This window comes from Panthera tigris, chromosome A1, assembly GCF_018350195.1.
Source record: "Panthera tigris isolate Pti1 chromosome A1, P.tigris_Pti1_mat1.1, whole genome shotgun sequence".
Taxonomy (NCBI): domain Eukaryota; kingdom Metazoa; phylum Chordata; class Mammalia; order Carnivora; family Felidae; genus Panthera; species Panthera tigris.
The window spans coordinates 178,064,152-178,091,123 of record NC_056660.1 but is presented as its reverse complement, the minus strand read 5'-3'; the positions used below and the strand labels follow the sequence as shown (position 1 = coordinate 178,091,123).

The window sequence follows — 26,972 nt, the reverse complement described above, 5'->3', positions numbered from 1 at the left end:
AAAGATGCCTCTATATCACATGACGCTCTTATAAAACTCTAGACACTGATTCATAGGTCTGAGGTAGGTGTCACCATTTCTTATAATTTTTTAAATATTTGTTTATTTTTGAGAGAGAGAGCATGGGCACAAGCAAGAGGAGGGGCAGAGAGGGGGGGACAGTGGATCCAAAGCAGGCTCTGCACTGACAGCAGGGAGCCTGATGCAGGGCTCGAACTCATGAACTGTGAGATCATAACCTGAGCCAAAGTTGGGCACCCAGGTGCCCCCCAGACTCATCATTTCTAACAAGGCTTCAGGAGATGCAGATGCTGCTGGTCAAAGGAACACAATGAGGAGCAGTCTAGGGTCAAAGAACCCCAAGTGTGTGGTTAAAAGACCCAACTACAGACCTCTGTTCTGCTCTCACAAGCTGTGTGACCTTCAGTAATTCACCTGGCCTCTTTGACATTGATGTCCTCATCTATAAAGGGGGGAGAATTACATTAATAACTGCTGAGTGGAATTGGCGAGATGCAAGGAGACCATGGGGGATATGCTATGCAATTGACTGAGAACTATAAATTCATTATGGTATTACAGTTAGTATAGAAATGATAATGATGATTAAGGACCACTGAACAACTGTTAGCAAGGGCTGAGCCCTGGGATGGGCTTACAAGTGACAGGCAATTCTGATAAGGACCATGATGACTTCTAACTTGTCATTAGGATCTAGTTGGCAGCCAGCAGCCTGAGGTCAGTCATTCAATAAAATCTTGGCCCCAGGAGGGCTGTCGTGGGAGGTCTCAACTGGGAACTGTCCCTGCAGCCCACAACACGTTGTGAGCCCTTAACTACAGGAATCCCAGACATCCAGTGTTTCACCGTCCAGCCTGTCTTGGATGAACACCCAAGGTTCAAGAATAAGCCAGTGCCTGACCAGATAATAAAGTAAGACCCACAATTCATTGGAAGAAGGGATGGGGAAGAAAATCCTATGGAGCTGTCAAGCTGAGCTGGTGGCAGGACAGGCCCTGGTGCCCTCCCAGTTCTTTCTCTGGTTTAGCCAGCCTTTTATCTCTTTTCCTCTTGGGAAAAGAATGACCCCTCCAGCCCAATTAGCAATCTGGGTGCTGTCCCTGAAAAGGCTGAAGCCAGAGATGGGAGGAACAAGGCACAGTGAAATATCAGGAAGCAGCAATGACATTTCATTGAACTGGAGGTGGAGAGCCTGTCACTCAGGTGACAGAGTGGTTCCAGGGAATGGATAGCCAGAGTGTGTGGTCTGGGCAGGCAACAGGCAGGGTGAGGACGGGGACAGTGCTCATACTGAGCACGTTCTTCCAAAGGGACACCTTTTCAGCATTTGTTGAGGTTGTGTATTGACAGTGGATATGTCCTGACGATGATGAAGGGGCAGTAGAGAAAGCAGCATAAAGGCAAGGTCTCCCTCCCTCTGTTCAGTAGCAGATTGTGAGGTCAGTGATGGAGCCATGAGGCAGGGGGCCTGTGGGGCACACCTCGGATCTGCCCAGTTTACCTTCCTCAGACCCGGGGTACCCAGTATAGCACCTCAAGTGCCTTAGAGAAAGCCCTCTCCTCTGGGAGGACAGTGGGAAGCAGGAGCTCTTTGTGAGAAGGAGTCTGTCCCAGCAGCCCCACACCAGTGCAGAAGGCTGAGCAGGTATAGCTCAGCTTGGGTCTGAGCCTCCCCCCAACCTCTTCAGCCAGGCACTGGGGCAAGAGATAACAACCATCCAGCTAGCACCGTGCCCTACCGGCCCCAGTGTTAGAACCTCCCCAGAGATTCAGGAAGAATGATTTGGGGGGTGGTTGGGATAACTAAAGAAATCTTTGGAAGATACCCCTGGGACATTAGGCTAGGACCGTAGGCATATCTAGATTCTTCACTGAGGTCACAGAAATGATGACCTAGGTAGGCATTAATGGTAGAATTCCAGCTCCTTGGTACTCTAAGGGGTATTGTGTTCTTAAAGGACATGAGACCTGTTTAGCTTCTCAATCACCTTACAAGGAACACCTGATTTTATTTTTTAATGTTTATTTATTTTTGAGAGGTAGAGAGCACCTACAGGGGAGGTGCAGACATAGGGGAACACAGACGATGTGAAGCGGGCTCTATGCTGACAGCAGTGAGCCTAATGCATGTCCCAGATTTACAAGCCTCGAGATCATGACCTGAGCAGAAGTCAGATGCTCAACCAACTGAGCCACCCAGGTGCCCCAGGAGCACCTGATTTTAAATGCTACAATTTTAACTGCCAGACCTGAAGTTCACTGTAGTGGGCCTCCCCTGACAGCACAAGGTCAGCTCAGGTTCTGTGTCAGCAACCTGGCATGCTACCAGGAGCCTCTGCCTCTTTCTGTCTTGCAGCTTTTATAAATCCAACTACGTGCAAAAGTTCCACTACTCCCGGCCTGTGCGCAAAGGGACCGTCGACCCTGAGAATGAATTTGCCGTGAGTATCTTCAGCAGCCTTGATCATTCCCCAGGGCCACTCATCCCAACCAGAACAGGTGTCTGTCAATGTCAGAATGGGAGGGCATTTGATCCAAAGCAAAAAGAAGTAAAGCTAACATCTACTGATACGATGACACCCATTCTCCAGTCTTTTCCATCAGGTTTGTTTTCATTTCTTGAACCTCTACACTTTCAAGATACCATCCAGGCCTTGTGTGAGGTGTACCTTTCAACCACAGGGCACTCAGGCATTTCCAGAAGGCAGGGACCCTCAGGCTAAGCAGGAGTGTTGATGAAGTCAAACCTTCCAGGACATACTAATAAGAAGACACAGTGATTTCAGTCCCCAGTGTCTGCTGTGTGCTTCCCAGCAAGGATCTGTCTTCTAATTCTCACGACTGGCAGAAGGAGGACGCTCTAAGTCTCTCCCAGCTCTTTGCCTTAGACTGATTCTTCAAATTTGGGAGCCACTCGCCCTTTCTGAATGTAGTGAACAGACTTGCTGGATAAAGGATTCTCAGCTGCATATTTTTTTCTGTTCATCACATTGAAGATTTCCTGCCATTCCTTTCTGGCCTGCCAAGTTTCAGTAGATAGGTCTGCCACTAGTCTTATTGGTCTCCCTTTATATGTTAGAGCGTGTTTATCCCTAGCTGCTTTCAGAATTTTCTCTTTATCCTTGTATTTTGCCAGTTTCACTATGATATGTTGTGCAGAAGACAGGAGTGCTGATGCATAGGGGCACTTGTACCCCAATGTTTATGGCAGCACTTTCAACAATAGCCAAACTATGGAAAGAGCTTAAATGTCCATCAACTGATGAATGGATAAAGAAATTGTGGTTATATACACAATGGAATACTACTTGGCAATGAGAAAGAATGAAATATGGCCTTTTGTAGCAATGTGGATGGAACTGGAGAGTGTTATGCTAAGTGAAATAAGTCATACAGAGAAAGACAGATACTGTATGTTTTCACTCTTATGTGGATCCTGAGAAACTTAACAGAAGACCATGGGGGAGGGGAAGGAAAAAAAAAAGGCTAGAGAGGGAGGGAGCCAAAACATAAGAGACTTTTAAAAACTGAGAACAAACTGAGGGTTGAGGGGGGTGGGAGGGAGGGGAGGGTAGGTGATGGTATTGAGGAGGGCACCTTTTGAGATGATCACTGGGTGTTGTATGGAAACCAATTTGACAATAAATTTCATATTTAAAAAAAAAGAATGTAGTGAACACTGTGAACACCCCTCCACCCCAGAAAATGCAGATAGATGCATTCATTATTGCTTAAAAATTCTGACTATTCAGAGACCCCAGGTTAAAACTTACCAGGCCTAAATCCAGGGAAAACTTAAACTTCACATCAGGAAAGAATTCTTAAGGGTAAAGTGGGAGTATGTTTCTGGGTCTTGCAACATTTATTCAGGCTCTGGGTTGATGAGAGGTTTGGGGGCCTGGCTGGGTTCTTGCCAAACTTCTCTAATAGCCAGGTTTCCTAAGTGTGTTTCTTTTCTACCCTTGCCACCCCCTGCTTATGGGACAGTCGATGTGGATCGAGAGAACCTCCTTCATAACTGCATACAAGCTTCCAGGGATCCTGCGCTGGTTTGAAGTGGTTCAAATGTCCCAGGTGAGTCTACAGGCCCTCAGGGAATAGTACATCTCAGGAGCCCTTTAACTGTAAGAAGGAGACAAGCTTTTGTTCAAGGCCACTGGGGAAATGCTAGAATTCCAATGCAGGAAGGGACCTGAGGTACTATCTGGATTACCTGCTTTCAGATTTTTTTCTTAAGCATCAGGTAAACTGAAATGAAGCCTACATAGAGTCCTGTAATAAAGCTGATGAATGGGGGCTTCTGTGGTTGGGTGCAGCGAGGAGGCAGAGAGCCTAGAACACCATCCACTTAATCATGTCCTCATATCTTTCTATCTCAGCAGCAACTTAGGGCACCTCTGAAGAATCCCACTATGAACCCATTTTATAGTTGGATAAACTGAGGCTCAGAGAGAGGCAATCACACAGAGGCAAAACACCGGCTAGACTGCAATTGTTTGAATATGTCTTTTGCATCTCAGTAAACTTCAGGGTCTCCATGTCCTCAAACAGCTAAGGATCTTGCAGCTCCCAGGATGCCAGGGAAAGGCCAGGGTGGTTGTGAGGAAACTTAAAAAGTGGTGACATATTCAGGGTGTCTTATTCATTTTATTCATTTAACAAATATTTAATAAGTACCTAACACATGTCAAGCACTTGAAGATTTTTCAATGAAGCTTACATTCTAGTAGGAACGACATACTGAAAAGTCAAAGTAAATATAATAATGTCATGGTGATAACCAGTTTGGAGAAAAATAAAAGAAAGGTGGTGCAGGAGAGATGTTATTTCAAACAGGGTGGCCAGGTGAAAGCCTCCCTGCCAAAATGGCTTTTGAGCAAAGGCCTGCAGGAAATGAGGGAGTGGACCACACAAATATTACAGAGAAGGACATTCTAGCATTCTAGCAAGTACACAGGCCCTATGGACAGAACATGATTGTGTCTGATTCAGGGCAAGTGAGGATGAGTAGGAGGAGCCCGATACCCATTCCTGTAGGACCCTGTAGGCCAGCATAGGACTTTAGCTTTTCTACCGAATGCCTTGGAGCCACGAACAGAGGAGGGACATGGTCTGACTGATGTGTTCAAGCTACTGTATCATCAGCTTGAAGCCATTCCACTCCAGCCTTTAATGTCCCCCAGCAGCTTGATGGCCCTCCAATCTCCTGTGCACAGGCTTGGCCTAGACCTTAGGAGAAATGTAATAATGATTATGACATTAGCAAATGTTTATCAAGCATATGCTAAACTGTTCACATGCATGACCTCATTTAAACCCCTCAACAATGCCGCAAGGTAGACATTATTATTCTCCCATTTGATAGATGAGGGGACTGATGTACAGGTTATTTAAGGTTAGTGAAAGAAGTGAGATTTGACTTTCACCTCCTATATCAGATATCTCAACTGGATTCCCTCTCTCTTTCTTCCTGAGCGTATCCCTAGCCCATCCCAATGATAAGCAGCACCATGGAAAGGAAGAAACTATTCATGTCCTTTACTCATGGGACACGTTGGTACATGATAAGGTTTGACAGGTGTCCCAGGCACTGCATCAAGGGCTTTAAAGCATTATCCCATTTAATCCTCACAAAACCCTGTGACATAGATACTGTTACTAATCCCATTTTTGAGGTAAGGAATCAGAAACTTTCTGCTAATATGTAGCCTCTACCCATTGGCCCTGGCTGTGACCTATCGTTTGGGGGTACTCTTTTCCCTGTACCTGCTAGGCCATGGGCAAACCGTAGGAGGTCCTGCTGTGCTCTCTGCCCTCCCACCCAACCCCTATTATGGTGTTTCTCCTCAAAGCACCCATCACCCCCTAAGAGACTACATAATTTTCCCATAGGTTTATTTTTAATATCTAGAATTTTAAATATAATAACATATTAGAATATCATCTCTACTAGAATATAAGCTCCAGGAAGAGAGGTTTTTGTCTATTTTATTCCCTACCACATCTCTGAGTGCAGAAATTAGTTTCAGGCACATAATTGGTGCTCAAGACAATTTGTTCAGTAAATCCATCAATAGTCACTCCATTAATATGCAGAACCCCATAGTATCTGAGCTGGTTATTTCTTTTATGAACTCAGGGTTGTGAATTTAGGAAAGAGCCAGCATTTTTGTTTTGCTTTGTTTATACTGGTACCTTCTGATATAAGGGTGGGAAGACCTCCAAAAAGTTTATTGCAATCAACTTATCTCTAATAGCCTCCCCTCAGTTGGGTTACCGAGAACTTCAGGATGTCTCAGACATAAAGGTTTCATGCCTGCCAAGTGAGCTCATTTTCAAAAAATTTGGTTTTGTCTTGTATGAATTTGTATCTCGGCTGTTTCTTCCATGAATTGTCAACACTATGGGACTGTTTGTATACAGCCGTGTTTTCTGATGGGATTCAAGTGTCAGTTCTGCATATTAAGGGTTCTTTACTTGTTCTTGGCCCTGAAAACATGCAGTCTTTACAAGTCACCCCAATCTGGGGATCAGAGACCCATATTCAACTCAGGCATTAACGAGCTATATGATGTTGGACAAACACTGTATTTCTGGGCTTTAGTTTTCATCACCTGCAAAATAGAGATTAAAAAACCATGGAATTGCAGAACTGAAAGATACTTTAGAGGTCATTTAGTCCAAGAGCTGCAAAATCAAAAGCCTTCAGAACCCAGGAAGATAATGTAAGTATGTAAAATAGTGACATCAAGACAACAGGGAGTGGCAGAAGCTGTGGCAAGCTCCCTCCAGGTGAATTAATTTTTTTTAAAAATGAGAACTCACATACTGGCAAAATGATAGACTTCTCCGGGCCCAATTGGCCTATCAGTCTCCAGTGTGCAAAGCCATTCCTGGTTTTTGTCCAGTCCCTTTATTTGCTTATAAAAACACTGAAGTCCAGATTGGGACTTGAAGTGTCAAAGTAATCAGTGGTAGGAGTAAATTATGCCTGTCTCATGCAGCTCATGGGATTCCTAAGAGGATTTAGGAGAGTGAGATGAGAGAAACGCCTTTGAAGAATATGGAATTCAGCCACTTGATTGCAAGGGATTACCATCACTTCATCTTTTGGCTGATGTTTCTCCCCCTTAAAACTGTTTCCAAAGTATTTTCTCCCTGATAATTTATTTGCCCCTCACAGCAAGTTGGGCAAGTGTTACACACCTATACTGTACTATACTGCAGAAAAGGAAACCAAGGCTTAGCTTAGAAAAGTGTCCAGAGCTCCAAGAGGCTGACTGAATCCTAACAGAGAATTTAAGGCAAGTTTGGTAGCAGAGTGTGAGCTGTCTGTGGTGGGAGAAGCTCACCTTTGGAATCAGGAACACCCCTGTCCCCCTTTCCTCCCAGCTCTGCAGTCATCTGCCCTGGGGCAAGTGACCTGACCTGCTGACCTGCTGTGGGGGGAACAAAAGGAAAGTGCGAGAGTGTTATAAGCCCAGCGTGGGCTGACACATAGGAGGCAATCAGTAAATGGAGCCGGCTTCATTATCATGATCAATGCTTTTATTCCTGTTACCAGCCCCTGACATCCAGGCCTCCCACCAAATACATAACCCCATAACTCTGCTGAGAGCTGTATATTCAGTCATAGGTGAGAAACTCAAAGAATGTTCATTCTCATTCTCTGTTCCTGATGGTTATAATGAGGTTAAAGACTTAGGGATTCAAAAATAGCTTCAGAAATGAGGGGGAAAGCCAATCAATAGGACTTTCCATTTTTAATAACTCACCTTAAAGCCTGCGTGTTTCAGACATGCCAGGCTATTGTTGAAATCCAGGTGTGGTGCTGGGCTGAATCCAAGTGGTCCTGACAGATTTTCCTTAGAACTCGGTCTGGACCTCAGCTTTGTAAAACCCTTGCGGGGCTGGTCTGTGTGCTGCACCGAAATGAGACCCAGGGGTGCAGCTTGTGGCGTATGGACTGCAGCCCCCACCAACACGAGCAGCCTTCACCTCAAGTTCATTTCCCTCCTCGTATGTGTGTTTGTGTGTGCGCACGAGCGTGTGTGTGTGTGTGTGTGTGTGTCTGAATGTTGACTGTGCCAATGTGAATGTGGCAGGGGGCAGAAAGAAACAGAGGTGGCATCTACCCTTTTTTGCTGCAGAGAGCAGTCATCCTCACAAAGGTTCAGAAACACGGGGGTAAGAGGCTCGGATTTCACAGATCCAAGGAAATGGTTTAAGAGGATGACCAAGAACATGGCTGTAGAGGCTGGTTCTGCCCTTCTCATATACACAGTAGTTATAACTAGCCGGTGCCCATTTTTAAAGAACTCTGCTACGAGTCAAGTGTTGTATTATCTAAAACAATCTTTGCTACTTCCCAGTGAGGCAGCGACTATATCACCATCATCTCACAGATGATAAAATGTAGGGTCCCTTCTTCCAAGAAGTCTTCTCCAATTCCTTGGCCCTTTTGTCCAGCCTCTACCCTGCCCTGCTGACAAGTGTTCCCTTCTGAGGACGACTCCTGGTCTCTGTCCTAACACCGACAAGACTTAATAACAACGGCTACCAGCTACTCTCTGAAGCGGGTTTTCTTATCCTCATTTTACCAAGGAGTCAACCAAGGCTCAGAAAGGTTAGAAACTGGCCTAAGGTAACACAGCTCGAAAAAAATGGCAGAGCTGAGATTTATACTCAGCTTTACTTTGTTTAGTTCACGGGTCCACAAACTATGGCCTGTGGGCATGATCCCACCTGCACCTGTTTTATTGAAACAGCCAGGTTCATTCATTTACATATTGCCTGAAGCTGCTTTCTCTCTGCAAGAGCAGGGTTGTATCCTTGCAGCAGAGCCTAAAATATCCACTGCCTGACCCTTTCACAGAAAAAGTGTACAGACCCCTGTGCTTAGTTTTGTATTCCAGATCCCATCTTTTGAAAACCGCACTGTTTTGCCAGTTCCCATTTGATGGCACTCTGTTTATATGCTTTCTAAGAGGTGTTGGAAAGGGGGTTAGTTTTATCTTCTCATCTAAACTGAACCTGCCTTGGAGCAGTGACCCTTTATACAACAGTCTTAGGACCTACTATGGGCCAGGCTGGGTGATCACATCACCAGGTGCTCACACAGCTAATAGCTCACACATAGTAGGCGGACAACCAATACCGGATAGGTTGAATTGGAGCGTGTTTCGCCCAGGTAATAAGAAGAGAAAACTCTCCCGAGAGCATACCCAGCTTCTGAAACCCCAGCCAGAGCTTGAGACTTCCTGCCTCTACCTCTCCGGGGAAATGCCTTTCTCACTAAGCAGAAAGTTAGCCTGTCTCTCCCCAGACAGAAGACAACCCCTAGAGCTCACTAATTATAACAAGAGCCTGTTACAGTCCCTCAGGGAGCATTGCTTCATTTGAATTCCAACCCCGGTTGAAATCAATACCAATAATTCTATCTGTTTTTAAAGCGACCTGCTAAGGCTCTTTCTTCTTGGTGATCTCGTTTTCAACAGACCACAATTAGTCCTCTGGAGAATGCCATCGAAACCATGTCCACAGCCAATGAGAAGATCCTGATGATGATCAACCAGTACCAGAGTGACGAAAGCCTCCCCATTAACCCACTGTCCATGCTCCTGAATGGGATCGTGGACCCTGCTGTCATGGGAGGTTTCGCCAAGTACGAGAAGGTAAGGGCTGCTGTTCAGGCCCCAGTGGCGACAGAGCAGTGGTAGGAGGGCCCCCGGGGGAAGATGTAACTGCCTGTCACTATCTTACTGTAGCTGTTTGTCAGCTTGGCAGACCTCATACATCTTCCAGAGTTTCTACAGCCCCTCTCTCATCTCCTTTCCAGCCTCAATGCTACATTCTGCTGTGGCAGGAAGGAATAGGGATCACACGGATCCCCTATGCCTCTGGGCACATCCAGGCACCTCCATCGGTGAAAGGCTCTGGATCTGAGCCAGATCGCAAAAGTACAGGAGCCACAAATCAAAGTGCATGCCACTTTGTGTGAATCTATCTCTTCCACAGATGATTAAAATGACCTCAACAAATGGAAATAAATGAAACCCAGGGTCTGTGAAAATAGAGAAAAGAGAGGAGATCAACTCCAAAATGGGAGTTATAATCTGGGTATCCAGATCATAAGGTCCCTCCAGAGATACCTACACATTTTAGCCACCGATTTTATTTTTGAGCCTCCTGGTATCCATGGCAAAAAGGGAAATGCCAATAATTCTATGAGTCATATTTTCCACTGGGGAAAATACCAGTTTCTCAGGAGAGGGACAGAGCTTTTCCCAACACTAAAGTAGAAGAAAAAGTCCTTATTGTGCTTCTACCTAGTACAGACATTAATAGCACAGATGGGAAAATGAATGCCTCATTCCAATATATCTCATAATGAATTCCCTATTAATCTTTTCTGTGTCCTCCACTGATATAAAACTAAGAAAACTATGCAGTAGTCTAATTCAGGGACAGTAATTCCAGTCATACAAGCAGTCCTTCTAGCCACCCTGGGATACCCCATCAGTCATCATCAGTAACCCTTTGTTTAGCCTTGAGAGGTGATAATATATGTCTGTGTGTGTGCACACATGCAAAGGACATAAGTCTCAGAAAGAGCTGGGGGGTGGGGGTGCGGGCAATGGCACACACAGTAAGGGAGGTGGTAAGGCCACCTGGAACACCACGGGTGAAATAACTCTTTGAGTTCCCTTCCCTGAGGCAATGCTCTCAAACTTGAAGCAGCATCAGAATCTCCTCTGGGGCTTCTTCCTCCACATCCCCACCCACCCCACCTAGAGGTTCTGATTCAGTAGGTCTGGGTGAGACCCAAGAATTTGTACATCTGACAGATTCCCAACTGAGGCTGATGCTTCCGCTCCAGGGAGACTTGGAGAACTCCTTCCCTGGGGTTTGTGGTCCTTGCCCAATGGGGTCTGATCTGAGCCTCTAGGAAGAGGAAACAGTGTCAGTCCCTACAGGTCCCTGTCCCATCCAAATACGTGTGACCTCATGCCTGCCCCCCTCACATGGAGTCCTCTCACAGTAACAGAGACATTGGTTTTGGGGTCCACGCCAAATGAACAGGAAATCCAAACTTCCTTCCTGTCCTCCCCAGGCCTTTTTCACAGAGGAGTACACGAGGGATCACCCTGAGGACCAGGAAAAACTGAGCCGCCTCAAGGACCTGATTGCATGGCAGGTAAAGTGTAGCTGGACTGGGGCGGGGTCGCCCTGCCTGCTTTCTGTCCTGTTCTGACTCCCTTGCCCTCTGCTTGCTAGCTTCTGGCTGGCGTGGCCTAGGTTAACCTCTTCTCCTGTCCCTTGACTTTCAGCCCTTCTTCTGAATCTACATCTCACACAAGCAGGCTTATCCTGGAGCGGGGATTTGGGGCACTGCACCCTTGGGGTGCTGGGCAGCGATGCTGTGCTGCATGATGCTAACACTGCTCTATCGAATGGATGTTGAATTCAGAGGAGGTGGCTTATCCCAGTGGGACTGAAATGAAAGCCAGGACCCCCCCACCTGGCACACGCCAATCAGATAGTAGAAGATTTGGGCCCCCCACATGTACTTCTCCTCCTGCTAAAGCTGACCCAGTTTGTGGCAGATAGTGCTCAGATGGATTACCAGGTTTGGAAAATAATTGAGGCCTCTGTCTGGTGGGGTTTGGGTCAAAGAGCCTGCATTCTGCACCTCCAGAGCCAAGCCAGAAAACTTGGATGGCCCTGTCCTTCCTTCTGCGCGCTTGTCTTTGTCTCCCCTCCATCCCTTCTCTCCTGGCACCCCGCCCCCTCCCTCCATGATCTCCTTCTTTCTATCTCTTTCTTCCTGCACATCTGTCCCTTTTTCTCATAGATGTTTCGGCTTCTATCCCTCCTCTCTCTGTCTTTTGCCTCCCTCTGCCCCTCACATCTTACTCCTCTCTCTCCTTCCCTTCCTCTTCTCTCCCCACTTCCCTTCCTCCTTCTCCCTGCCTTTCTCCAGCTCCCTCTCCTGTGTTTTCCCTCCCTCCTTCTCTCTCCCTCCCTCTCTCCCTTTGTTTCTCTCTCCCCCTCGCTCTCACTCCCTAGAGAAGAAACAGTCCGCCAGACCCCCTCCCCCCCAAGAGGCCTTCAAAGGACAAGCCTCTCCCTCTTTGCACTTCAGCTTGCTCTGCAGGGAGCACTCAGCACCCAGAACACCAGGTGGGCTCCAGAGGGCAGGAGCTGGAGGGAGGCACAGGGAGCAGGGGGCAGCCGTCTGCAGCTGCCTGTCCTCCCTCCCTCCCTTCTTGCCAGTCACCCTGCAAAGAAAAGCAAGCTATTGTGGTAGGGAGTTTTTGTTACTCTAGGGAAATCAGGGAATGAGAAGCATTGGGTGCAGCCTCTTTTCTTAAAATAAGGATTCCTAATTCAGGTCCTTCTCTGCCTCTGCCAATTTATGCAAAGAGAGGCTTTAAAAATGAAACAGCAAGTACTGCACAGACACAGTTTCCTGAATGCATTTTGTGTGTCTGGAATTTTCTCTCCCTTCTTACCTTGTGCCACCTGTGAAACCCAGACATACCCAAGATCCCCAGCTTTCTGAGGTCATCATGGTCTTTAATACCCAAATAATGGTAGCTCCCACTCACACCGCCAACCCGGGAATCAGGAAGGCCTGGCTTTGATTAGTCCCCTTTCTCAGGTATTTCTGGGATGCCCTAGGGAGGGCCAGCATGTCACACAAATTTGTTGGGTGTTGGGTGTCACTCTCAATCCATAACACTGCCCTGGGCCCCTCCCTGGGCAGGTCTTATCACCTGGTAGTGGGTCCTCCATGTTGTGCCCACCACACCCAAAGCATGAACCTCAGCCTCACAGCACAGCTAGTTCCAGGCTGTGCCTTCTAAAGACATTCTACCAAAGTCTTGGAGCTAATGGGCAGACACTACGAAGACAGAAGACTTGGAAAGCATTAGCTTGGGCTCTTCAGACAACACCCCCTAGTGGCCACTTCCTCCAAAGCACAGACCCCGCCCCCAGTGAACCACCATGTTACAGAGGCCCCTCCCCACTCAGTACTGCCAAGGGGGCCACGTCCCTCCCTCCCAGAGTCCAGGTGCCCCAACTTTGGGCACTTTACACTCAAAGATGTTGCCCTGCCAGGGTGAAAGCAGCCTTGTTAACAATACTACATACAGCGAATTAGCTCTTCCTTGTCTGTTCTGTTCATTCTTGTACCTTATATTTATTGAGATCCTACTGTGCGCCCAGCCATAGAAATAGTGCTGGACAGATCTAGGCCTGCTCCTTGCCCTCTTGGAGCTTAATTCTAAGTTGGATCTTGGTTTCACAAAGCCAGATACACTTTGGATTTTCCTCAAAGTCAGAGAACTGTAGATTTCAAAAGGGAATGTCCTTGTACCTAGTCTAGCAACACAACAAAAGCCAGAGCCTTCCAAGTACTTTTTTTGTGTTCAAGATTTCACAGGTCTCTAGACTGATTGCTTAATTTTTTCTTCTTTGTAAAGCTTTTCTCTATATTTACTGGCATGGAAAGATGTCTACAGTACATTTGTCCTTTAAATGTTTTGTGAAATATTACATATAAAAAATGTGCATAGCAAAAATATACAGCACAGTGATTTATCACAAAATGAATATCCATTTGACCACCATCCAGGTGAAGAAATAAAATTCTGCCAGCACCCAGAAGCCAGCTTGTGTCTATAAGCCCAGATTGTAGTCATTGCTAATCTTCCCCAAGGCTGACCACTACCCAGCTTTTGAAGTAAACATTTCCTTGCTTTTTAAAAAATAGTTTTCAGGGAGCCTGGCTGGCTCAGTTGGCTGAGCATCCGATTTCGCCTTAGGTCATGATCTCATGGTTTGTGAGTTCAAGCCGGGCATCGGGCTTCCTGCTGTTGGCACAGAGCCCTCTTCAAATCCTCTGTCACCTTCTCTCTCTGCCCCTTCCCTGCTCCCACTTGCTCGCTCTCTCTCTCTCAAAAATAAATAAAACATTACATAAATAAATAAATAAATAAATAAATAAATAAATAAATAAGACATTATTATTATTAAATAATAATAAAATAAAAAATAGTTTTCATCACCCAAGCACTCATTCCTAAACACTAGAGTTTACTTTTGCCGATTTTTGGCCTATAATATAAATGGAATCACACAGTATGCATTCTTTTGGGTCTAACTTATTTGCTAAATGTTATGCTTGAAAAATTCATTCATCTTGTTGTATATAGCTATGATTAATTCATTTTCATTTATTTATTTATTTGTTTATTTATTTTAAAAATTTTATATTTATTTTTGAGAGACAGAGAGAGACAGAGCCTAAGCAGGAGAGGGGCAGAGAGAGGGGGAGACACAGAATCCAAATCAGGCTCCAGGCTCTGAGCTGTCAGCACAGAGCCCGACGGGGGGCTCGAACCCACAAACTGTGGGATCATGACCTGAGCCGAAGTCGGACGCTTAACTCACTGAGCCACTCAGGCACCCCTTATTTATTTATTTATTTTAGAGATAGAGAGTGCAAGCAGGGGAGAGGGGCAGAGGGAGAGAGAGAGAATCCCAAGCAGGCTCCGTGCTCAGCATGGAGCTGACATGGGGCCAATCCCATGACCCTGGAATCACGACCTGAACTGAAATCAAGAGTCGGACAGTCAACTGACTGAGCCACCCAGACGCCCGTCATTTTCACTGATGTGTAATAGTCTGTACAGCTGGATTGTGTAACTATATCACAACGTATTTATTTATTTTTCAACTGATAGAGATTTAGGTTGATTGTAATTTGGGGCTATTACAAGGAATGAGCATCTTTATATGTGTCTTTTGGGCACACATATGCATAAATTCTGTTGGGTGTGTGCCTAGGCATTGAGTCGCTTACAGTATATGAGAATATGTAGCTCTGGCAAATGCAGCCAAGCTTCTATCAGCATAGGTTGATTTTGCCTGTTCTTGAACTTTATATAAATGGTATTACACAGTATGTACTACTGCGAGTCTGGCTTCTTTTGCTCAACACAGCGCCTTTGACATTCATCCAGGTTGTTACAAATATCAGAAGTTTGTGGTTTTTGTTTCCCTCATCCACTGAATGAATATACAACATACTGAATAATATGCCAATTTATTTATCCATTCTCTTGTTGGTGGACATTTGGGTTGCTTTCCAGTTTTGTGTAGTATGAATAAAGTTGCAAAGAACATTCTAGTTCGTGTCTTTTGGTGAACATAAGTACTCACTTCCCTTAGCATATATCTGGTACTAGAATTTCCAGGTCAGGCATCTTTCGCCTTCCTGGATACCAAGAAACAGTTTTCTGAAGAACCAGCTTTGGCTTTGCCAGTCCTCTCTGCTGTAAGTTTGTTTCCTTTGTCATTCAGGCCTACTCTCACTTTTATTAATGTCTTTCCTTCTACTCTTACTGGGTTTAATTTGCTGTTCTTTTACTAATATTTTGGGATGGATGCCTACATCATTGATTTTTTTTGTCCTTTTTAATAGGTAAAACTAAAGCTATAAGTTTACCTTCATTCTTTATATATTATTAGTTTTTATATTTGGTATTTCTATTATCATTCTTCTTTTTTTAATAAAATAGTTCTTATTTCATGGATGGAGGATCTCTTCTGTTTCTATATACTTAGTAAACTTTGTAAAATAATGTTTCTTAGGCCCTCTTCACCCTCCCTGTTTTCTTCAAGTTCGTTCATTCCTTCTTCCCTTCCTCCCCTGCTTTTTTCATGCCTTCCTTTTTGTTTTCTTTCCTGTCTGTTGGTTCAGATCTCGGTCTTTCATATTAGAGAGTTTCCTTCAATGTCTGGTGATCTTCATAGTTGGGACTGCAGCACTAAAGAGCTAAGTGAAACCTTGGGTACATGGATGATGCCTTTGTCAACTGGATGGCATCATTCTATAGTAACTGAGCAGTCCACAAATGTCTGTATAACGGGCCATTCACTTTCTCCAGGGAGAACTCTCTCAAACATAGGAGAGATCATCCTGGCGACTATGCTGCTGGAGTTCGTGAGTTGGAGTAAAGGTCTGACTACCAGTGTGCCGACTTCCCTTCCACCCCCTGCTTTCAGTCTGGCTTGTCATCCCTGACTTCTGTTGTGCCTGGTACCCTTGAGCCCAGCACTCCTTGTCCTAATCGTTCTGAAGGAAAAGCCCCTTCTTCTTGGGGAACTGAGAAAACGGCACTTGGCTACAGGGTGAAGTGGTGAGGACCTGGAGATCTGACTGCTGCTGTCACAGAATTTCAATGTCTCCCTCTGTGTTCGGCTCCTCGAGTCACCCTAACTTTTGCGGGGTACCTGGTGCCTCCGATGCCTAAGCTTCTCCTGGGTTTCTAGAGGCAGGTGGGCCTCTTGTTGTCACTCTCCCCCCACTGCTCTGGAAGGCGAGCTGCCATCCTCCATCCACTGGCCATGTTGTAGGTCGGATCAGATTCCGGTAACTCCTTCATCTTGTCCTTTCAAGGGTGCCTCCCGGAGAAGGAGGCAGGATGTCTTTATGTCGCCGTCATGGGCACCTACTCGTTGTTTAATCCCCACAACGCGCCTGGGAAGTAGGAATGATTTTCAACTCCTTGCATCATGGAAATGTTAATTGTTTTTCTTCAAAATACTCTATATTCCACGTCTTTGCAGCCTTAGTTATGTCTCCCAGGACCACACTGCTAACTTTCCCAGCTGTTTCTTCTAGGAGTGGCCACCATGGCTCAGCTACTCCTCCTTCTAACTGCCATTTAGACAGCATCCCATTGACCTCTTTTGTTGATGAATGAGTTTCACTCCCTCACATCTGCCACCTCGTCCTCCCCCATCTTCCCAAGGATTTTGCATCACTTTTTAAAAATTCCCTATTGGCTGGTACCTTAGGACATCAGCACTTCCGTATCTTTCTTCAGCAGCCACGTAGCTATAATGGGACCTCCGTGTTCTAAGATGAGGCTGTGTCACTCCTCCTGTTCCTTTCAGCTCTTCTTTTCTTCTATCTTCCAGCTTCTGACGCTCATATTTCCCTTTTCCAATGCCCAGAGCTTCCTGGGCAAGGTTTTACATCAGAGCCTCAGAGCTTCCTCCCTGCTGGCCCCACACTCTGCCCCTTAGTAGATTCATAAGGGGGAGACATGCCTAAACATACAGCCTCTAATGGGGTTCTGACCCTCTTAGGGGCAAGGGCAGTTTGAGGTCTTTCTTCCCTCCCAGAGCAACCCCAGCGTAACCCCAGATACCCTACGTCCCAGGGCTATTGACCCTGTGTGAAGGTCTCAGAGACTCTAGTGCCCTCCACGAATTCTGAGCAGACTGATTTGGCTTCAGCCACCTTCATATGGTCCAGGTCTCAGGCTGCAGCCAGGGACCAGCCTGTGGCTCACCATGTACCGCCTTTCCCTCTAGATCCCTTTCCTGGGAGCTGGGATCAAAATCCATGAGAAAAGAGTGTCAGAGAATCTGCGGCCTTTCCATGACCGGATGGAAGAATGCTTCAAGAACCTGAAATTGAAGGTGGAGAAGGAGTATGGTGTCCGAGAAATGGTACGGGTGGTCCCTGTGGCTGGGAGGGGTGAGGAGAGGGATGTGGGGAGCCATGGGGATTGTGTCTGGCAGGGACCCAGCAAGGAACCTGATCCAGGGGAGCCTTCCTGTAAATTGGTCCCTCACAGTCACCCCCAGGTAAACATCAGGTACAAAGTGAGCCCTTAGCACTGAGGGACTATGCTAAGAATAGAAGTCACACTGCCTGCGAGGCACCTAGGGGGTGCCCAGTTTGATGTCAGCACATGACATCTACTCATTGTTTAATCCCCACAATGCGCCTGGGAAGTAGGAATGATTTTCAACTCCTTGCATCTCTCTTGGAGGTTCAGAAGTGTTAAGTAACTCGCCAAAGGCTACCTAGCAGGTGAGAATTTTCACCTGGCTCTGTTGGCCTCCAAAGCCAGTGCTTTGGGCCACTAATAAGCTCTGTGACATAAAGCTGCCAATGGCCTGGTGCTCATAGGGACATCTCGATCCTCCTCCCCCAGAAAGTAGAGTCCTAGAACATCAAGGCTGTGGGGTCCCTTAGAGGCCATGGGGTCAACCCTCGGATTTTATAGATGAGAAAACTGAGGCCCGGAGGGGGACGTGAGCTGCTCAAAGAGCATAGAGGTAAGTCTGGGTCTCTTGTCTATTGGCCCAGGAGCTTCTCAGGAAACAGGTTGTGTCCTTCAACAATGACAGGACAGTGCAGTGCAATCTGATGTCACCTACTCAGAGTCAGGTCACACCTCACAGGTTAAGGACAACTTCCTCCACAAAATCCCCTTACTTCTGACACCAGGGTTCCCAGGCCACCTGCACTTCTGACCGACTGGCTACCAATTTGGGGGCTCCCTCTATCTTTTCAGGTGCGCAGAATTTCACAGAATTCAAGAAAGCACTATGCTTATGATTACAGTTTTACTGTAAAGAATACAAATTAGGGCCAAGTAAATGAAGAGATGCGCGGGGTGAGGTCTGGGAGGGTCCCAAACACACAGCTTGCATGCCCTCAGGATGCATCACCCTTCCTACCCTCCCAGCACACGGATGTGCGATTACCTACCAGGAAACTCACCTTAGCCTAAACGTTGAAACTTTTATTATTACATAGTCATGATGGGGTGACTCATTGGCCACATGACTGAAATCAGTCTCTAGCCCCTTCCCCTCCCTAGGGTTGAACTTCCATCACCTGGTTCAAAGCCACCCCCCACCACCCCACCCTATAACCACATGGTTGGTCTCTCTGGCCTGGCCTTCAGCCTGAGTCTGCTCATCAAGGGGCCACCACAAGGAACGAAGACACTCCTGTCACTGGACAAATTGCAAGGGTTAAGAGGTCACCTCCCAGGAACCAGGAATGAAGGCCAGCCAAATTCTTTTCCAGAACAACCACCACCTAGCTTCAGCCAGCCAGGAGTTTTTGTCCTGATGCCCTGCTCTGCCTTGCAGCCCTGCCCTGCTCAGGTGCAGGAGGCAGCGGGAAGGCGGAAGCCACATTGCCTGGCCCATCCAGCCTGAGGGCCTGACTGCTGACCACCCCGTTCTCCCCACCCGCAGCCCGACTTTGAGGACAGGCGAGTGGGCCGCCCACGGTCCATGCTGCGCTCCTACAGGCAGATGTCCATCATCTCCATGGCGTCCATGAACTCTGACTGCAGCACCCCCAGCAAGACCGCCTCTGAGAGGTCAGTCTCTGCCCCAGGAGCCCCCTGCACTCCTGCCCCCTCAGCCCCCAGCAACACCTGCTACTTCTCCCTCTGTCCCAGAGGCCACCTTTCTATCTCCTCTCAACCCTTCTTTTTAAAGAAGTCACTAAAACCCTCACAACCACCCTGTGCAGCTGCTGTCGTTGGTGCCGTTGATAGGGGGTCATTCAAGGCCTGAGAGGCAAGACAGCTCTTCCTGGGTCCCCAGCAGGATTCACCTGTGGCTGGCGTCCTCCCAGCTCAGCAATCTGTGCTGCCAGAGCCCCTCACAGGTCCTGCTTCAGTCTGGCATCTCCTCACCTCTGCCAGGGCTGTGTCCCTGCAAGTCCCTACCGCGGAGCTGATCTCCCTGCACCCATCCATCCCTCTGCAGCCGGGGGGAGGTGCTCCCTCACCCCAAGAAAAGCCTCTCCCCTTCCGCCGTCCTAGAGCCTCATCCCCACCCAGCCCAAAGTCCACTACTCTAAGGACATGAGTACGTGAGCCGAGTACTCCGCATGCAATAAGGGCTCAGGGAGGCTGAGTGATTTGCCCAAAGGCATTCAGTAAAGGGTGGCAGTGCTGGATTTGAATCAGACCCACACCTTAACTGGGTGTCTCTCCTCACCACCAGTCTCCCTGGCTTGCGGCTCACCTCCTTCAGTTTCGTTTTACTCTGCATTCTGAGTGTTTGCCAATTAAGCAAGCAGCTCCCCGAACTCTGTCGGGTTAGCTGAGCTACTCCTTGCCCCCGCAGTGACAACCCAGCCAGCCTGGGTCCCTGCAAGGCAGTTTCGCTGAACCTCGCTCTCACTGCAATTTCTACCGCTGTGCCTCCCGTTCTCCAGCTTTGACCTGGAGGTGGCACCTCCAAAGACTCCAAAAGCAGAGCCGGCGGAGCCGATCTCTGTGGGGAGCACTCTGCCGGAAGTCAAGCTGCGGAGGTCCAAGAAGAGGGCCAAGAGGAGCAGCGTGGTGTTTGCGGATGAGAAGGCAGCAGCCGAGTCGGACCTGAAGCGGGTGAGCGGCACCGGCAGGTCGCCTCTAGCCCCGTTAGCCCATCTCTGCTGCACAGCAGCCGTACTCTCTGGGGGCCCCAGATGAGGTCCCATTCAGGCCTCGCATCTGCAGTGAGGTGGGAGATGCAGAGGCCGTATCTGAGGAGCAGGGAGGTCAAGTCCTGTGGGTACCCACACAGCCTGATGTGACAGAGCCGGGATTTGAACCCAGGCCAGTAGACTCCAGCCCGTGCATGTCTTTCCCACCACTGTGCAGGGCTTTGTGAGACAGGACAGAAGCTGTCCTCCCAGTGCTGGGCAAGGGGTTTCTTCATGTCCACCCCCTGTCGCCAACCCCAGGGCCATTCCAACCACTGAGGTCTCAGACCCTCCTAGGCTCCTCCAGTGAGCCAGAAGCCCAGCTGGGGATACAGAGAGGGACTCACTGCCCTGACTCTGAGTTTTTATCTTACAACGATTTGATAATGAAACTTGGTGTCATTGGGTCCAAATCTTAGTTTCGCCCCCTGAAAGAGAGGTTTGTTGAAGGCATTGTTGGATCCTAGGAAAGGGAGAGGGGTTAACTGTACTGGCAAGGGAGGGGTGGCAGCTGAAAGGGCAAGGAGCTGACTGAGATGCCTCCCAGGAAAGAGAAGACCCTCCGCAAACTTCCCAGTAGACCCCAGAGGCTACTCTTGCCAGGGGAGAAGACTAGAAATAAGTATTCTGTGTTTTACAATTCTAGAGAGTATCATTCACATGATAGTCTAAATGAATGCCTCAATGCCTCCCCAACCCCTGGAGTTGTATAGTGTGCAACCTGTGCAACCATACTTGGCAGGCTGGCATGGAGTGATAGATAACAGAATAAATCAACTTGCAGCTGGGTCCACAGAAGCCTTGCCAAGCCCTTGTTACTGACTTTTCAAGGCACAGAGCTGCCTAATGCTAACCCTCTGTGGTGTGTGTGTGTGTGTGTGTGTGTGTGTGTGTGTGTGTGTGTGTGTATGTGTGTACTTATTCAGCTTTCCAGGAAGCACGAGTTCATGAGTGACACCAACCTCTCGGAGCATGCAGCCATTCCCCCCAGGTCATCCATCCTCTCTCAGATGAGTTTCGCCAGTCAGTCCATGCCCACCATCCCAGGTATGCACCCTGCCACCACCAGCACCAGAAGGTACAGAGATGGTGGGGCCACCAGCCTGGGGGTGGAGGATGGGCGGAGACTGGATCTACACGGCAAAGGGGCCAGGCATCCTGGGGGCAAGAGGCTCTGCTCAGAGGCCCCCTGTCCTCTGAGCTCGCACCACACCCACCCGCTCTGTAGGGGAAGCGGCCCTGCAAGCTGCACCTGGGGCTGGGGTAGAGGCCTGTTGCCACTCCGGTCCTCGGGACTCACCGGGACTCCATTCTCACACTGGGTGGCCCTGCATTCTCAGTTAGCTAGGCCTCCCCACAGGCCAGAAGCCCCGTGTTTCCTTTTTTGACCTGGGGCCCTATTTCAGGAACTTGCAGAAACTTCCAGCACATCTTATAGAGGTCGAGTGTCTAATGCATAATTGCCACCTACATCCCCCAGCATGCACTCATCGTCCAGGGAGGAGGTTAGCAGCACATGGATGACCGTTCCTAGTTGGCAGAAGGCGAAGCCACAGCCATGACGGGGTGGGCACACCTGGGGTCGCTGCATCTGACATGCAGCTGTCTCAAGGGTCAGCCACTCTGGGCCAGGCTCCCTGTGCCAAGGGCCAGGGCAGAGAGGAGCAAGACACAAGCACTGCCCTGTGGAACTCAGCAGGCAGATCTCAGCGAAGATGCCTGCTATTTCTCGAGTGCTGACCAGCACTAGGCCCTCCCTGTGCTAAATTCTTCATCTTTTATTTACACCTCAACACATACCTATGATGGAGATAATGTCATCAGCCCCATTGTGCGGATGAGGAAACTGAGGCACGGAGAATGTCAGCAGCTAGGAAGTGGCGGAGGCTGAGTGTAGACCAGGCCCTCTGTCCCTGGAACCATGTCCTTAACCCCCACCCAGCCACACAAGGCAGGATGGCCCCCTAACTCCGTCGCCTTCTCACAGCAGCCCAATACCCTGGAGGCTGGTGCCCTTGTCCCCATTTTGCCGACATCAAAACCAATGGGCAAGAGGTAGCTGATTTGTCAGGTCTGTGCATCTCCAAGCTGGGAGCTGGAACCACCAGTTCTCTCTACCAGCCCCTGCCTTGGAGAAAAAGGAAAAAAGCTCAAATTGTTTCCCCACCTTGGGGCCAAAGGCCACGTCCCCTGAGGAAATCAGGACCCCAGTGGCCAAGGGGCCTTCACCTCCCCGCACCGTGTTTCCAGCACAGAAGCCCTGGCAAGGATCAGGCCAGGTGGCAGGCCCCTGTCTGTGGGGTTGGCAAGCCTCGCCAAGAGGACAGCTTCAACAGGCCCCCTCAGGGCAGCAAGCAGGCCTCCCGCCTCCTGCCTGGCACCGTGATGTGTCCTCCCAGGACTCTGTCCCACAGCCTGTGTCCTCTCCGCCTCGCCAACATCACCCTCTTGGGCACCGCCTCTCCTCCACCCACCCACTCACCCCCACTCTCCACTCCCCTTCCAGCCCTCACGCTCTCTGTGGCGGGCATACCTGGGATGGATGATGCCAACGCGTCCCCCCGCCTCAGCCAGACCTTCTTCCCTCTCTCAGAGGGTGACAAGAAGACGCTCAAACGGAAGAAAGTAAATCAGTTCTTCAAGGCGATGGTGAGGACCCAGATGGCTGGAAAGACAAGGGTATATGGGGAGAGATAAAGGAAGAAAGCAACACAGAAAGAGGAGAAAATGGGGGGTGGGAATGGAGGCACGTATATGTGTGCACACACGTGTGATCACTCCCAGGGAGGCATGGTCAGGGCCCACAGGTCTTGGGACACTAGCCAGAAATGCCCCCGCTGCAGTTCTCTTGGGCCCTGGTCTCAGAGCAGGACTGATCCCAGCTGGGCTGCAGGAACGTCCCACGGGGATAAGCAGGGCCCCTGGGACCTCCTTTCCCCAAACTGCCCTCTGGTGATACACCTGTCAGAGCCACAACAGCTGGCTATCTTTGGAACCTGAAACTGCTTTTTAATTTTTTTTTTTCTTTGAAGAGCTTTCCTATTCAACTTATATTACAAACTCCTACTAATTAAAAGTTAGTTTCCAAGGCCTGACTTTTCAAGTCCCATCTCCTGTTGTTACTTGTCAGTCTTCACTCGAGATAAAAAAAGTACCGTTGACACTTCTGATCCTCAAGATGATATAAACCCGATCTCTGCTACTATAATAATCCCAAGTTTACTGTGAGCATGCAGTGAGTCAGGTACCACGCTAAGCACTTTGCAGACATTGTCCAATCTGACCTTCCACCATCCCTGTGAGGATTTTACATGGCTCACAGAGTTAGGTGAGCGACTGGCCCAAGTAAGTGCATGAAGCAGCCAAGTCTGTGCTCTAACCATTGTGGGGTTCTGCCTGTCTGGCCACATTCAAGGTCACGGCCCCTCATACTCCATGGGCTTTGGGCAGGGATCCTTGTGAGCCCCACTTTGGTGCTCATGAGAATCCCATCCTGGGATGGTGTTTGTTTTCTTCTCCCACAAAGCTGGCCAGCAAACCTCCTGAAGAAGGCAAACAGATCCCTGACTTCCTGTCCTCTGACCTGTGAGATGCTGCTGACCAGGGCCACACATGGGGAGCCAGGGAGAGAAGTTTCCAGAGGAAGAGAGACACGGTGGGACGCTGATGCCTCACACGGCGGGGAGACCTCCTACCAGTCGCCCTCACTCAGGAAGCAAGGGCTGATGTGGCCCCCTGCAACCCAGGCGGTGGGTGAGGATGCTGCGGCCTGGATTGTGGGCTGTGGTCACAAGGAGCCAGCAAGGACACTTTGTCCCACTGTGCTCTCCCCAATATCCTCGGCGCATCTTTTTATAACCCAGTTTCTTAGGTATAAGGAGCTGTGTTTTTATTTCATTTTCAAAGTCCTAGCACTTAACAGAAAAGCCTTTTAAATATGCTTTTATTTTATTTTTGGATGATAGTTTTGTACTTTACATTTTTTAATACAACCAACCAGTGTCTTTCCTAGCTGATCATCTCTGAAGCGTTGCTGTTTCTCACTGACAATAAAAATGGTTTCATGACGCCAGTTCGCCTTGTTGCGCAATTCGTCAGCTGCATCTCTGAGGCCTGGAGAGGGTGAGGATGGCAGGCCACCCAGGGCCTGCGGTGATGGTAAGGGGCCTGGCTCCAGACTGTCTTAGTGCCGGATTTGCCCGCCTCATTCATGCCACCCCGAGAAATCTTCTCCATGAATGCTGGGGTGTAGGGATGCCAGAAAAGTCTGCCACAATCTTCCTCAGGTCATTTTCATATTACCTTTCTCCTCTTCTGGAAAGGAATGGAAAAACCACGCAACCAAATGGTCAAGAGTTAGGAAAAGAGTGGACTAACAGTCCGGCCTTTGGATTTTGTCATCAGGTCGGAAGGGGTAGCTTTTCTTGGAGGAATCCTGGGCTCCTCAGATGAGGCCCAAAGAAGGTGACAAGCTCCTCTGGGCAGAACATGGGAGCAATGGCCCACCTCCATAGCCCGAGGGAGCTGTGCATGAAGAGGTCTTGGTGGGCAGAGGCTGAGGACCCCATTTGGGAAAGATGTCAGTACTGGGTGGATATTAAGTGCAGGGCAACATGGGGCTCAAAGCTAGAGCCATCTAGAGATGTGGGGTGGGCACTCACTTCTTAGAGAAAGAGTCCCCGGATGAGAGAGAATGATGATAAGAGCTCCAATTGATTGAGCTCCACTGTCCCCAGCACAGTGTTATAGACATGATGAGAATTAACTTCCTATATCAAGATTTAGGAGGTGGAGATGATTATTATCCAGATGAAGAAACAGAGGCATGAAGTGACCTAACATCATCCACTTGGTAAGTGGAAAGGCTGGGATTCAAACCCAGGCAGCCAGGTGGGAAGCTTGGCATTTAACCATGACCCTGTGCTATCTGCTGGACACCTTTGTGCCTGAGTCCCTGTAGCCTTTGTCCACCCCAGTCTCTTCCTGGGGGCCCCCGGTTCCCTTTGCCAACAGGTCCCAGACCTGTTGCTGGTCCAGCTTCCAATATCCTCAACAGTCCAAAAAGTCCCATTATGGTGGTGGTTGGCATTTTGTCTGCATTGTGTGCTCCTGGTAAGGAGGCAGCTCCTGGAGGTTTGGAATCTGGCTGAATTCACTTTCCGAAAGAGCAAGAAGTGAGGGTCCTCAAGAAGTGGAGGAGCTGGACACCACTCCTGGGCATCTCGTGGCTTCATGTGTGGACACTGGAGCTTGTGTGTCCCTTCTTGTATCTGTTAATCCTGTTCTGCCCTTTTCCTCTCCAGGTTATAGGCTTGAGATTTCCAGGTGTGCTTTTTCTCAGTCCAAACTGTGAGATCCCAACGTTTAATTTTCAAATGTTTGCTCTTCCAACTCTAGTGGAAAAAATCTCGACACAGACAAGAAAATGGCTCCTTCCCCCTTTACCCACGACTGTAGAAAACCAGATACGATCCTCTGCCTTGGAATTGCATCTGTCGTTTCTCACCAAGGCATCTTGCAGAGACTGTGGCTGTGTCCCGAGCAAGTCAGCTTTAACCTCTAAAAATCCCATCACTCTGTTCTCCTGGCTCAACAGTGTGTGGCCCTGGTGGTAATATTTCTGAATTCCGTTTTCTGAAAACTGTCAGTATCTGTGAGTTTTTATGAAGTCTGAAAGGGTCTTGAGCACGCCTCCTTGTCCCATAGAAATGGGGCAAACAGTGAAATTCGTGGATTCTTATTTAAACAGAGTTTGAGTGTCAAATCTCATCTCAGTTAGGACTCTCATCGGGTTGATGGCCCACTTGGTGCTTTTTCAGGACAACTCCAGATGTTGTGGTCACGTGGCAATAACAGCAATGCCAGCAGTAAAAACAATAACAAACAATAATGATATAGCTTCCATTTACCAGACACTCACCCCGTGCATCCTTTTCTTAAACCCTCACACCAATCCCATGAGGTTGGCAATGGGATCCCAACCAGGAAACCCAGGCTTGGGAGCCAGCCGTGTGCCTTTGTCACCCAGCCAGTGAGGGGCACAGCCAGCTGTGTCCACTTGTAGCCTCGTGACCTTAACCCATATGTTCACTTTCTGGCTTTAACCTCAGCTCAGCGTCAGACTGTGTACGTTCCATACCCATTGTGAAAGTCTCCCCCACAATGCCTATGATGGCTCCCAGGATAAGTGAGGGTGGGGGCTATGCGTCCAGCACAACTGTCCTTGTGCCCCTGGATGTTCCCTTACTATAAGCAAGGTCTGTCAGAAACTAGCTAGTGCTGCCGAGGAAGGACATAAGGATGCCTCAGAGCTCCCAGGGAGGGAGGGTGGGGTGGGTGGGATGGGAGGAAGGATCCACTTGATGCATCTTTTCCTTTCCTGATGGAGAGTTTTCAGGGACCGTTGGAGATCATTTCATCCAACCCTTTCATCCTACAATTCAATGACTTCTCCAAGGCCACATAGCTGTGATCAGCAGGACTCCATCTAGAATCAGCCCTGCCTAACTCAGTGGTTTCCTTGTAGGTAATCTCCTCTTGGTGGCACTCCTTCATCCTCTGTTTAGGCACCCAGAGACCCCTTACTTTCTGCTGTCCCTTCCTCTGCCTTTGAGACAGAGCTGATATCTACCATTCACACTTTAAT

General features: G+C 48.5%; 1 protein-coding gene across 2 annotated transcripts in view; it reads left to right on the top strand.

Annotated features, from left to right (window-relative positions):
• DOCK2 (dedicator of cytokinesis 2) overlaps nucleotides 1-24,398 on the top strand; it is a 417,345-nt gene extending 392,947 nt beyond the window's left edge. For both annotated transcript variants that reach the window (XM_007077642.3, XM_042992600.1), the window contains exons 42-52: nucleotides 852-933; nucleotides 2,378-2,462; nucleotides 4,009-4,095; nucleotides 9,519-9,695; nucleotides 11,135-11,218; nucleotides 17,416-17,553; nucleotides 19,102-19,229; nucleotides 20,078-20,249; nucleotides 21,253-21,373; nucleotides 22,833-22,975; nucleotides 23,853-24,398. In XM_007077642.3, coding sequence (XP_007077704.1) covers nucleotides 852-933; nucleotides 2,378-2,462; nucleotides 4,009-4,095; nucleotides 9,519-9,695; nucleotides 11,135-11,218; nucleotides 17,416-17,553; nucleotides 19,102-19,229; nucleotides 20,078-20,249; nucleotides 21,253-21,373; nucleotides 22,833-22,975; nucleotides 23,853-23,915 — 1,280 coding nt within the window. In that variant the 3' untranslated portion in view covers nucleotides 23,916-24,398. The remainder of the gene's footprint in view (nucleotides 1-851; nucleotides 934-2,377; nucleotides 2,463-4,008; nucleotides 4,096-9,518; nucleotides 9,696-11,134; nucleotides 11,219-17,415; nucleotides 17,554-19,101; nucleotides 19,230-20,077; nucleotides 20,250-21,252; nucleotides 21,374-22,832; nucleotides 22,976-23,852) is intronic.
• Nucleotides 24,399-26,972: the final 2,574 nt, after the last annotated feature.